General features: G+C 43.1%; 2 protein-coding genes and 1 pseudogene across 3 annotated transcripts in view; 2 read left to right on the forward strand and 1 right to left on the reverse strand.

The window, feature by feature from the left end:
• CAB39L (calcium binding protein 39 like) overlaps window positions 1-13,680 on the forward strand; it is a 722,245-nt gene that overhangs the window by 536,359 nt on the left and 172,206 nt on the right. The window lies entirely within an intron of this gene.
• Window positions 8,646-13,680, forward strand: part of LOC146398566 (uncharacterized) — a 138,816-nt gene continuing 133,781 nt past the window's right edge. The window contains exon 1 of the mRNA XM_084981748.1: window positions 8,646-8,984. Coding sequence (XP_084837874.1) covers window positions 8,736-8,984 — 249 coding nt within the window. The 5' untranslated portion in view covers window positions 8,646-8,735. The remainder of the gene's footprint in view (window positions 8,985-13,680) is intronic.
• On the reverse strand, window positions 9,008-9,911 carry LOC146398567 (calcium-responsive transactivator pseudogene; annotated as a pseudogene).

Raw genomic sequence — 13,680 nt, forward strand, 5'->3', positions numbered from 1 at the left:
TTAATAATGATCAAGTGCTCTGTAGGTTCACTATGCATCTAAAATATTGAAATTCCTGAAGTTCTCATTGTGGCTTAGTGGAAACAAATCTGATTAGTATCCATGAGGATGCAGGTTCAATCCCTGACCTCACTCGGTGAGTTAAGGATCCATTGATGCTGAAAGCTGTGGTGTAGTTTGCAGACATGGTTCAGATCTGGTGTGTTGGTGTGGCTGTGGTGTAGGTTGGCAGCTCAACTCCGATTGGACCCCTAGCCTGGGAACCTCCATATGCTGTGGGTGTGGCCCTAAAAAGACAAAAAATAAAATAAAATATTGAAATTGTTTTGGTTACCTCACTTCTGGGTTAGGACCTGTAATATTTGTCTCATGTATCTTTTTCTTTTTTGGATTCCTTTTTTTGTGTTAAAAACATGTAATAAGATTTAAAGCAACTGTCACAAAAGTTGGACAGGGGACTAATTTTATGAGTCATAACAAGTCTGAAAATCTAACTTTCTAATCTGAAAATTACTTATTTTATGATTGACAATTTGGCCAAACATATTATTCCTGATTCAAAATAATTTCCCTTCATCCTTTCAAAAGCAATTCTGCATCGTATTCTAGTTTCTAAGTTTGCTGATGAAAAATCAAATGTCAGTCTGATTCTTTTGGGGGGGGGGTGGAGTGGGGAGAGGTGAGTAGAAAATATACTCTTTTTCCCAGAAGTTTTTAGCAATTTTTTTTCCTTTGGATTTTCTGAAATTTCATCTATTTGGACACTCAACGGGCTTTTCCAATCTGACAACTCCAGCCTTTCTTCAGCTCTGGGAGATTTTCTTGAGATATTTCTTTAGTTGTTAATGCACCTTTGTTTTTTTTCTACTCTCTTTCTGGGATTCCTCTCAGAAGCACAATGGCTCTCGTGGATTTATCACTCGATTTCTCTTAGTCTCCTCCCCCATTTAAAAAATGATGCTCCACTTTCTGGGAGGTTTTTACAATTTTACCTTCATCTTGGATCCTCTCTTTGGGGCTTTTTTTTCTCCCCTAAGATGTGAGGAATCCTTGGCTTTCCATTTATATCTATGAATAAAGTACTAGACTATTAGTGTGAGGATCTGATACGATGTTCCTCTGCCAGTCTCCCTGGGTGCGTGGGATGCATGAAGAAGCAGAAAATTCATCTGTTTCAACAGTGCATGTTCAGTGTATCATGCTTGTTGATATCTTCAGCTCACTTTGGCCCAGGTATCTGGGCTTGGAGCCTCTCCTGGTCTTACAGGGAGGAACAACTTTGACTCAGATCTCTGCTGCAGCCTCTTGCATGGCTCCTGGGCTGTGACTTCCTCTCTCAACATGAGTCATTTCAAAGTCTTCAATTCTCAGGGCTGTTATGGATGTGTCCCTCTCATCTTTACTGCTGATCTAAGGAATGTTGGGGAGGAGAGGTCAGTGCCTGTGTGTAGTCTGCCCTCCTGAACCAAAGTGTGATCGTTGCCATTTTCTAGTTCCCAATACTTGGGCACAGAGGTATTAAACGCCTTGTCAAATGACCAGGAAGAAGTGGAGGTGAAAGCTAGAATCCCAGTCTTCTGTCGCCCAGTCTAATGTTATTTCCATTTCTCTGTACCTCTTCACCACGTCTTGTCCTCTGAGTTCTTATCAGTGGAATTCAAGATAGCTGAGCAGGAATGTTTACAAGCAGATTTTTGAGCATATACCTCATTAGAGCCAGATGTGAGGACAGATAATGCATCTGTGTTTGCTTTGCATATTTTTCCCAAGTCAGTGTCGCCCTCATTCTCATCTCTGGCTTACAAAGAAATGTCAAAGGTAAAAATATTTCAAAAGTTTTTAGTTTCAAAACGCAGTGTAAGTCGCTTTCGATAAAAGCTATAAAATAAATCGGTTGACTAAGGGAAAAGAGCACCTAAAATTTTTTCATTACGACCTGTGAACACCGCATTTATTAGTACCTAGTTTGGTTCCAATTTCTGAAACCTAGTGGTGTGTGGGATAAAGGGAAGACATATAAATTACTTCTGTCTACTGTGGAATCAAAACAAGTTCCTCCCTTAACCTCATTCAGACCACCTACATTTTCCCTCTCATTTCCCGTTTTTGTACACATTAACCATTAAAAAAAAAAAAAAAAAAAAGCTGGGACATGGAAATATGGCCGCTCTTACACACACAGGATCTGTTAAACAAAACGGATTAAAATTTCTCACCTTGGAGTTCCCGTCATGGCACAGTGGTTAACAAATCCGACTAGGAACCATGAGGTTGCGGGTTTGATCCCTGCCCTTGCTCAGTGGGTTAACGATCCGGCGTTGCCGTGAGCTGTGGTGTAGGTTGCAGACGAGGCTCAGATCCAGCATTGCTGTGGCTGTGGTGTAGGCCAGCAGCTGCAGGTCCGATTTGACCCCTAGCCTGGGAACCTCCATATGCTGCGGGAGCAGCCCAAGAAATGGCAAAAAGACAAAAAAAAAAAAAAGTTTCTCATCTTCATTTTCAGAAAACCATAGTTAATACTGCCAGAGAGAAATAAGTGCAAAGCAGGAATTTTCCTTTTAATTAGGAAATATGAAGACAGAGAGTAATAATTCACTCCTTCACTGTCCAGGTGTTGCTGGGAATTTGGGAAGAAAACATAAAATGATGAGCACCTAATGGAGGAGGGAGGCACCAACCAAATAATAGAAATACATGGGAAAATAATGAACTGGGAAAATACCACGAAGGGAAAGTCCACACACAATACCAGTGATAACTGGGGGAAGGCAGGCAGGGAAGGCTTTCCTGAAGCAGGGACATTTGAGATGGATTCTAATTGTGAGAGAGCAGGGTCAAAAGGGAAGCGAGTTTTAGGGAGAAGGAAGAGAAGGCGGAAGGGCTGCACAGCAGGAGAGGGTATGGTACAGATCGAAAACAGCCGGAGCAGCTGTAGATGCAGGCAGGGTGCAGAGCAGAAGGGCCTGTGGGCTTGGGCACCTGGGGAAGGCACTGAAGGAGAGGTCTGCCTGGATTTGTGTTCAGAGAAACCATTCTGCACGGATTGTGAGGCACAAGCTGGAGACAGCCAACAGAGGACCTAGGAGATCAAGCTAGAAGACCACATTAGTAGCCCAAGTGAAAAATGGTGCTGACTTTGACAAAGGTCTTATAGTGGAGATAAAGAAAAACAGATGGATCCAAGAGATACTGAGCGAGTAGAATTTCTGGAGTTGGTGGTGGACTAAATATGGAGAGTGAGGAGGAGGGCAACTGGATGTCAAGGACAATTGGTCTCTCACAGGTGGGTGCATGCTGGAGGAAACACGGTATTCTGGGAATACGGTGCTTAAGGTGGGCTTGAAAAGGGTTCTGTATCAACAGCTAAAGATGAAGGCTGGGATGACATATGACCTTGTAAGGTGAGGGAAAAGATGGAAATGAAAGATACGGAAGTAATATAACCCAGGATACAACAAAAGTGGAGGATTAGGGTAGCTGAGTGGAGAGAAATGTGAGTGAGATGCTAGAAAAACAGATTGGGCCTAGACTATCTAGACCTGTGAAAGCCATCTAAGGAGTCTGCGCTTTATTCTCTAGACAGTGGGCTCAGGAGATTGAGAAGATTACAGTGAATGGAGCCATGACTCCAAGTTTTCAAGCCTGGGTGGGTAGGAGGTTGGTGGCTTATTATCAAGAAACCAATAAGAGCACATGAATTAGAGGGGCTGATAGGACTTCCAAAGAGAAATATCTACCAGGCATTTGAAGATATATGACTTGAGGTTCAGGACTAGAGATGTGGATTTGCAAGTCACCTCTAAATAGTTAAAGCTGGGATGGGGAAAGGAGAAAGCTGGTGAGATCACCAAGGTATCAAAGGTAAGGATTTTGGAAAACAGACCCAAAGTGAGAAGCTTAGGAAATGTATTATTCAAAGGCTGTAAAGAAGCAGGGCTGTTGATGACAGGGGCAGAAAAGAAGCCATCAAAGAGGCAGGAAATGGACTAGAGCAACATGCCAGCAGGGGAAGCAGGGAAGCTGAGAACTGTATGAGAAAGAGGGATTAAAAGTGTTAAAATTTTTACTCTTCAAGCCATAAGTTAATATGAAGAGATCTGGGGGAAAGCTCATTAGGCTAGAGGCAGAGAAACAAAAAAGACAGGACCAAAAGAATTGTAGGGAGAGAGGGGCTGGCTCAGGAAATACTCACTGAACAAATAAACAAACAAACAAAAAGGCTGAAAAGTGGGCTGACCTCCCCATACCAGGAAAGCTCTTGGTGGTACCTCTAGAGTTTTAATTCACAGCTGTGCATCTTCCATTATTTTCCATTGTGTTCTTAAGATCCTAAAATAATATGACTAAAATTATTCACCCCTAGGTCTTTTCTGGTCATTGTTTGATATTCAATGTAGGGTTATTTTAAAAGTTATATTTAATGCACTTGCTCAGTGACTTCAAAAGTTGCAACTTCCATCCCATGGCAGCAGGAATGACTGGTTGGGCTCCCAGGCTTGATGCAGTTGACATACTGATGCCTGTTGCTCCCTCCTACACAGACTCCTTGGGTAGCACACAAAAAAAGTTAGGGGGCCTAAGGTACCTATAAAATGAAGGCACATCTGACAGCTTGCACTCTTTGAGCTAGATCACAGGAGCAAGGAAGAGACCTTTCAGAAGGTGTTACTGGATTTCTCTTGGTTTAATAGAGATTTTTTTGTTGGAAATGCATCCAAAGGACAAAAGTGAGTAGCTGGTTGCTCGTCAGCAGGCAATTTGGTGGCTGCACCAGCTGCAGAACATATACGATCACACAATAAAACACATTTACATTTCTCTATATATTATAGAAATGGAAATGTGCAGTGGAAGTTAACGAGTATGGTTCTTCTGCAACATCTTCCTGCCATTCCTGATCAAAGCTTGTCGTTAGAGCTGCACATCTACCTGCGAAGGGTGAAGATTTGGGAACACTAGGGTTTACATCTCTGCTCTGCACCAACATGTATGACCCTGAGCATGTTACTTCATATTTCTGTGTCTCAGATTCATCATCTAAAAGAAAGAAGTAATACATTGATGCCTCATAAATCTATATTTCAGCCCAGATTTAACTCCTAAGTTCCCCACCTTTATGTTCAACTGCCTTTTGGACACTGAGTAGGTGTTTCATGGGCAACTCAAGTTCATTTGTCTAAAATAAAACTCATCTCCACCGCTAGTCCCAATAAAACAAAATATCGCTCCTCCTGCAGGTTTCCTAGGTTTCCAAACAATCTCATAAGCCAGAAACTCGGGTGGAGTCTTTGACTTCATCTTCTGCCTCACTCCATTTTTGGCTCATCACTGTGTCCTATCAATGTTATCTGCTATCTCTCCATCCTCACTTTCACCAGGTAGTCTAATTTTAAGACCTATGCTCCTCATTACCATGCTGAGCTAACATCATAATCAGAACAGTCTTTCAGGAAAATTAATCTGAGTTGAAAGTCCAGATGGAATAGAAAGGAAAGAGCCTAGAAATGTGGTCCTCAACTGGGAGACTACTGTGATTATCAAAGAAAATAGGTATTTGATGGAAATCAAGACCTCTGACCTGGAGAGTAACTACTAAGCTATTTCTCAAAGTATCTTTGATTACTATTACCGGCTATTGAAGATTTGGATGGGCAGGTTATTGGTCTTTAACAATAAAGTATTTCTCATATTGCAATAAGCTCTATGTCTTGGTCAAGAGTCCAGAAGGAAATTAGTCATGGTCATAGTCCCATATGGCCTCCCAAATGGGGAGAACTGGGCCAACTGAAGATTGTTTGAGCCTTCGTTCCAATGTTTAATTTCGGTTTTCCTGCAGCACTTCAACATTTATTTTTATATCAAAACATGTACCACTGTGTTCAAAAGAGGAAGGAGAATGGATCAAGATTTTCTGCCTTTGAGGTAAGCTAACAAGTCAGTGATAATTGAAATGAGAAATCTTGGTGCAGGAAGAGAGAACTGATTGTGCTCTGTCCTTGGTAGAATTTTGAGTCATTTATGCAGTATAGAGTCTGGAGAATTCTAGTGAGTCATGCATTGCTAACTATGGAAGAAAAATGTATTTTCTAAAGCCGTCTGCTATTACTCATGTTTTTCAGTGAGCATCAGCAGATGCTGGTACCCTATTGACTGGTGATCTAATAGAAAGTTTCTCAGAGACAGACAGATCTGACACAATTTTCCTCTAAGTCTGATAAATCTGGCACAAGTCCTTTTATTTGGCTTGCAAGATGTTTGCATTAACATTGTGACTTATTTTTGGCTTGGTGTTGAAAGGATTGTTTAGTAACAGAAACGCAGCATTTGGATTTTGTGACAACCAGGAGGAATGCTCTTATTTTATAATGAAACGATAGGACAAATGTTCTTTACAGTGATTCATTCCTCATGTGGGAAACAGTTCTTTTTATATATATCCTTTCTCCATTGGATACACGAAGCTGTTTTACCTTCAATATTTAGGCAGAATCTCTAGCAAGTGATTTGGGAACAATATCTAAATGATAAAGACAGGTTCCTCTGCAAAAGAAGCAGTATTGAAACTCTAGGATTGAATGTTAGGAACCACTTGGGTTCTGTTCCTAACTGGGTCAGAGTTTGCGTATAACCTTGAGCTATTCACTTCATCTTTTTTAAACTTAGGTTTTTTGTCTGAAATAGTCAGAAAATTGCTTACCTATTTAGCCAAGGCAGAAACAATTTCCTGATAGGAAGATGACTCAGCAGCCTAGGGAGGCAATGAGGCCTCTTATCCTGGAACTCTTCAGGGAGACGGAGGCAGCCAGCTGCCTGAATGGATTAAAGTGTGGTGCTTAAAGACTGGAGACCAGACCACACAAATGAAGCCTGGCCTAAAGGAAGACTAAAGAGACCGAGTCATGGAGGGCATGCTATCTGCCAGGCGCTGAGCTAGATCCCGGGAGATAACGGTGAACCAGACATACCCAGAGTTTCTGCCCGTATGAAATTTACTATTGAGGCTGTTTGTGCATGTTTGAGACTGTTCAGAGAGAGGTTCTATTTTATTATGTGGATCTGAGGTTTTTTTTTTAATATGGAATCATGCAGGATCACTGCTCTAGAAACACAATAATACAATTGTGGAAGTGTTATGGGAGAAGAGTCTGGTATTGTATGGGGTATTGCTAAAACAGGGCTTGACCCATCAGCTCTGGTGGGAGCAATGGAGTCATGCTGGCATTGCTTATTACCTGAGACGAGGGTGTGGGGAGAGTTTTAACATGTCTTCTATGGACTTACGGGTCCAAGTTAATGGGTTCTCCTCTCTACTGCCCCCAGAGGGGCTTTTTACCAATCTGCTGATGTCCAACGTGGAGAATGATTGCAGGGCTGCAGCAATTTAATGGATTCTGTACACACAAGCTGTCCCTGTTCTTGCATGGTCAGGGGCATGTCCAGGGTTGGTGTACAGGCAGTGTAGTGGCATCAAGGTTTTGTTTATAGCTCACATACAAAGCAGTGGTTCTTTCTCCCATAAGAAATTTGAAATGCTCCTTCCCTTGCTGTTGTGTGTGTTGCTTGCATAGGGGGAAAGACACCTTAAGTGCTGAGATTAGGGAGGTGGAGAGAGAGCTGAAGCACATCTAAAGGGTCCTTAGAGCAGATGTCAGCTGTCTGGGGTATCTCAAGTTTTTCAGTGTTATTGGCCCATCTATTCCATTATAACTTTTAAAAATTACAAAATTCACTTTATTGTGATGTTCAGGAATGGAACCTGTAATATCTCAGAGATCTGCCTGGACCCAAAGAACGGAAAGCAGAGCCTTGAATAGATATTTGTAAACCCATATTCACAGAAGCACTATTCACAATAGCCAAAAGGTGGAAGCAACCCAAGTGTCCACTGACAGATCAATGGACAAGAAAATGTGGTCTAAACATACAGTGGATAATCACTCAGCCCTAAAGAAGGCAATTCTGACACTGCTACCACACAGATAAACCTTGAGGATATTATGCTGAGTGAAATAAGCCAGTCACAGGAAGGCAAATTTATATGAGGTACCCAATGTAGCCAAAACCAGAGGCAGAAAGTGGCTGCCAGGAACAGAGGAGGGGGAAGGGGAGCCAGTGTTTACCGAGAACAGAGCTTCAATGTGGCAAAGTGAGAAGGTTCCTGGAGATGCTGGTGGTGATGGCTGCACAACAATGTGAATGTATTTAATGCTACCTAACTGTGCACTCAAAAATGCCTAAAATGGTCAATTTTGTTATGTTTTTACAATTTAAAAAAAGTCACCCCAAAAGTCGTATTTATGAGTCACCTTTTCCAAATGTATCATTCATCTTTTCCTCCCTGGGGCCTGACAGCCCTTACATTTTCCCCACTACTGACATCCAGAGCAGAGAGCACCAGAGCAGAGAGCAGGGGATCAGAGCAGCTGGTGTCAGGTCACTTTGTGACCTTTCGTTTCCAGGCCTCCTGGGGACTATGGGAAGTCCTTTTACCGGGCTGCCTGGCCAGCCAGCACCCGCAAAAGAACTGACTGTGCCTTTTCTTCCCAAATCTGTGTTTGGTGATGTCACTTCGGTGGCTTTCAGTCGGCGTTGGGGGGGCGGGAGTATTTACGGCATGAAATGGGCAGGCACCACAGACCAGGCTTACAGTTTGGGGAGCTGCTTCCAGCGGGTCTCTGCCTCACCCTCCGTCGGACCCTCCATCTGACCGGCCTTCCTCCCCCCTCAACCCAGAGATGCGCGGAATCTGCCAACAGGTGTCTGAGGAATGCCCAGGCCACACCCAACGCAACGACGTACGCGACGTGTGCACCCGCCTGGCTCCGGAGGGGGATGGGGAAGCCGGGTCCCTGCCGCCGCCGCCGCCCGCCCACCCGCCTTTGCTGCAACTGACCCTCTGGACTGAGAAGACCCGGAAACCAGTTTACAGCACCAGATGGCGGGTTTGCACCTCGAGGCCCTTCTCCTACTTCGAGAACACACAGGTAAGTGGGGAGCCCGTGCCCGTCCTCCATTACCGTAAACCCCCATGCCCGTCAGGCCCCGGAGTCGCGGCCCGGCCTGCCTTACCGCCCTCGCAGCGTGCACTCCTCAAACGACGTAGCTCTGCTCGGTGGAGGACGACGGCTGGTCGGTGTAGTCACCGTGTGTGGTCTGCAGGCTCGTGAGCCCTGAGGCGGCCTGGAGCGCGGTACTGCTCGCTGCCTTAGGACTCGTTCTGGCGCAGAACCGCTGGTATGGGCCTTGCTGGCAGCGCCGGGAGGGCGTGGGGGCCGCTGCCTCGTCCTGCTGCTCCCCTGGCTGCTCTGGCCCGTCACGGCCATGCACTTGCCCTCCTAGGGCTGGCTTCTGCCCTGGGCCCAGCGTAGTGGGACTAGGCCGCGGGGTTGGACTGCTGTTGATGTTGCCGCGAGACGCGTAGTTGCTGATGGCGCCTTGGCCCTGCCAGGCACTCTCTCCGAGCCCCGCCGAGCAGCGGCTGCTGCTGGACATGCGCATGGAGGTGGTGGGCAGCGTGCCCTGCGCGGTGCTCTCTGTGGACACATGGTTGGGGCCTTGTGGCTCTGGGCCCGCATGAGGAAGGACAGTGGCAGGCCTGTGCCACAGTAGCATCATCGTGGCTGCTCTGAGAATGCAGGCCCCGGTCGGAGCAACTCTGGGACAGCCCTCGCGGCAGCGTCATGCTCTTGTTTGGCGGGGCTGGTGGCAGGGCTCTTGTTCTGTTTGGAACCCGCCATCACGGCCAGGTAGACCAGGCTCCGGGGCAGGATCTGCTGGTTCTGGATGCACTTGGCCGTCTTGCTCTTGCTCTGGTAGTCCAAGATGCTCTGGATCAGGTCGTGGTTCTCGTCCAGCATCTTCTGGATGGTTTGCTGCCTGACCTCTCCTTTTCTTTTTGGCCTGGTGGACATACTGAGTTGGTCGTGGGTGTCTCATTGTAATTTTTAAATTAAAATGATTCGAAAGCCTATCCTACTTTGGGTCTGTCCCAGCAGCCTTGTGCTATTTCTCGTGATTCTTTTTTTTTTTTTTTTTAATTTTTAAAAAATTTTTTCTCATGTTATCTTCAGGCCTGCTAAGATATAGTGCCCTGTGCTATACAGCAGGACCTCATTTCTTATCCATTCTAAATGTAATAGTTTGTAACTACTAAATCCTAACCTCCAGTCCACACCCCCCCTCCCCATTTCTCATGATTCTTCGGGGTTTACCCTTCTGAGATCCTGTCACAAATGGTGACTTTCTTGTATGGGAATTTAAAAAATCAAATCTCACACCAGAAATCAAATATTAAACTGGAACCAAGTCTTTATTCTATAGTGATTCTGTTTCTCCTTCTAAAACTGGAAAGATTGACCTGTCTTCCATATTTGGTATAGGCTTCCCCAAAACTATACATAAGATTAGATTGGGAAGAGTCAGCTTCACATCAGCCAACTGTAAAAGTAACATATCCTGAGCAATGATTTGTAAATGTGAGCCTGAAAAGTTTGGGAAATACCCAATGCTAAATTAAGACATTCGAACTGTAAGCCCAGAAGTGTATGCCCATATTAACCTGTTTAAAGATATAGGCAAGTTAGTTGGTATTCGTATGTTTAAACAAGGGTGGTTTACACAAGGAAGTGCATTGCAAAGGACTCAGAAAATGATTACTTAAATAATTTTCTCACTTATTTCCCTGGCTTTGGTTCCCAGTCTTCCCACTTGAATTTGGCTTTCTAGTAACAACACAGAGAACTGACAGACCAATGGGCATGGGAATCCAGTATTCTTGATGATTTTATTTCTCAATGAAAAATAATACATGTTCCAGTTTATGTATTATTCTGTTGTGAATTTGATTAGTATTAATTGGCACTTTAGAGTTTAACTGTGTCTAGGCATACCAGTAGAACAGACCCTCCAGCCGTAGTTGAGGACAGGCTCTAAGTGAGATGACCGAGGACATTGTCATCCCCTGAGACCCTGACTGGCTTCCAGCCTAGAAAAGAGCTCTGTTTCAACTTTTTTTACTGCCACATGTTGGACTGATAATATGCTTTGAGAAAGCAAAGTCAGTGAACTTAATGTTTGGAGCCAAAATCATCTGACGGCACAGCCTGACAACCTGAATATGTTTTTCAGCTGAAATGAACAAGTCGTTGCAGCCGTCACCACAGCAACAGTGTGGCCGGAGCCCTTGGGAGTGTTCAGCCTAGGAATAAGGGCAGCTATGCGAAGAGCTTCAAGTGGAATTAACAGTGACTAACTTTTAGGACTAGCCTGCTGGGAATCCTTTACGGTTTTTTTGCTAGTCAACATAAATACGCACTGTGATTGTTCTTCAGCATGAAACGCTTCTCTCGACTTTCACTCAGTGCTGCTACTCTTTTTCCTCTTCTGGATCTTATAAATGCTAAGTAAATCTTCATAATAGGCTCCAATTTAAAGGCTGGGAGAAAGGTGAAGATTTGTTTTAGGCTACAGGAAAACATAGGTTTTATCTAATTTTCAATTCTGCATTTCTGAATCTCCCCTTTGTTTTCTACCTGCTTGGCTGCACCAGCTTCCAGGTTGAAAGAAAGGCAAATAAGATGCTAAGGGGACTAGAAGAGTGAACCTGAAGGGTTCTTTAGAATTTATTCTATGAATTTAGAGGTTTTTTTTTTTTTTTCGCTTTTTTAAGGCCACACCTGCAGCATATGGGATTCAGTCGGAGCTGCAGCTGCTGGCCTACACCACAGCTACAGCAACACAGGATCCGAACCGAATCTGTGACCTACACCACAGCTCACGGCAACATCAGATCCCTGACCCACTAAGCGAGGCCAGGGATCAAACCTACAACCTCATGGTTCCTAGTGGAATTGGTTTTCACTGCTCCACAATGGGAACTCCAAGTCAGTTTTTAAAAAAATTTTTCTCACACAGTGGATATACCATTGCTGAAATCATGTTGGTAAAGCTTAAATTCACATCAGGAACCAAAAACTGGAAAAAAATCAAGAATGCTTTATCACACCAATCAGCCAAGTATTCACAATTTTCCATAATGGCCTATTATTGGGATAAAAGGGAAAGATAAACAAGATAAGAAGGTCACTAAGTTCTATCTTTCCCACACATACTATTATAAATTCATATCTTCCATTAAAAGAAAGATAGGAAAGTGAAATGACCCGAGAGTGATGAATGCAGAATTATATAATAATTAGCAATATTTTTCAATAGATTAGTGTTTAGAAATACATGCTGAAAAATACATTATGTTGAGCAGATGTATTTTTTATGCAGTGCTGATCATAATTATTATTGGGTTCAATAGAAAATAACTTTGTTTTTTCTTCCAGCTTTGTTGAAGGAAAATTGGCAAATAAAAACTGTATATATTTTAGGTGTGCAAAGTGATGTGTTAATATATGTATACATTGTGAAATGATTACCACAATCAAGCTGATTAATATAGCCATCATTTCACATAGTCACTTTTTTTTTGTGTAGAGTGAGAACACTTACGATATACTCTCTTAGCAAATTTCCAGTATGGGATGTAGTGTTTTATTAACTATAGTCACCACATTGTACATTAGATCTCCAGAAATGAAATCAGTCTTAACCACTTGCTTATTGGTTGCATTTCAAAGCCAGTCACAACATCGCGTGCTTGGTTGTTCAGGTTGTTCTGGGATGATGTTGCTGGTGTTACTTTGGTCAACATTAATATGCCTGACACTCTAGAAATTATTCAAATTGTTAAAACAATTTAAAAGAGCACAGGTCTAAGAATGAAAGGCAAGGACATCTAGATACAAGGTTTATTGAAGGTTTTTATCACATGGAGGTATAAGTTCATAGACTGAAGTGAGGTGCCATTGTGGTGAAATAAACTCTGGCAGGGTAGAGCCAAAGGTGGTGACTGATTTAAGGTACTTGTGATTTAGAGCAAATAGTTAATCCACCAAACTGGAAAATTTTTTTCTTAAATATGTGTGAGCAATGCTGAATTAAAGTCAAGCAGATTTCTTTGCATCAGACTTTCTCAGGGTCTTCACTAAGTGTTATGAATTGAATGCCTGCGTCCACCCCAAATCCATATGTTCAAGCCTTCACTCCCACATGAAGGTGTTTGGAGGTGGGATCTTTGGGAGGTAATTAGGTTCAGATCAGATCATAAGGACCAGGACCTCATGATGGAATTAGTATTTTTAAGAGAGAAGGAAAAAAGACCAGAGCTTTCTCTTTCTCTTTCTCCCATGACATAATGAGAAGGCAGCTGTCTATAAGTCAAAAAGAGAGCTCCCACAAGGGAAGTGATTTGTGTGGTGCCTTGATCTTGGACTTCCCAGCCTCCAGAACTGTGAGAAGTAATTTCCTATTGTTTAAGTCATCCAGTCTATGGTATTTGTTTTTTTTAATGGCAGCTTGAGCCAAAACACTAATGTTTACTGTGATACTAATGTTTATAGGCTTACCGTGGAGATACTGTGCATTTGGTACCAGACCACTGCATAAAGTAAATATCACAATAAAGTGAGTGAAATGAATTTTTTGTTTTCCTAGTGCATATAAAAGTTATGTTTATCCTATACTGTAGGCTAAATAATGACATGTGCAATAGCATTGTGTCTAAAAAGAGAATTGTGTATACCTTAACTTAAAAATATTGTATTGCTAAAAAATGCTAACCATCATTAGAGC

The sequence above is a fragment of the Sus scrofa genome, chromosome 11 (genome assembly GCF_054392235.1).
Source record: "Sus scrofa isolate SSC_HxYL_T2T_F1_AM1 chromosome 11, Sscrofa_HxYL_maternal_Yorkshire_Landrace_v2.0, whole genome shotgun sequence".
Lineage (NCBI taxonomy): Eukaryota > Metazoa > Chordata > Mammalia > Artiodactyla > Suidae > Sus > Sus scrofa.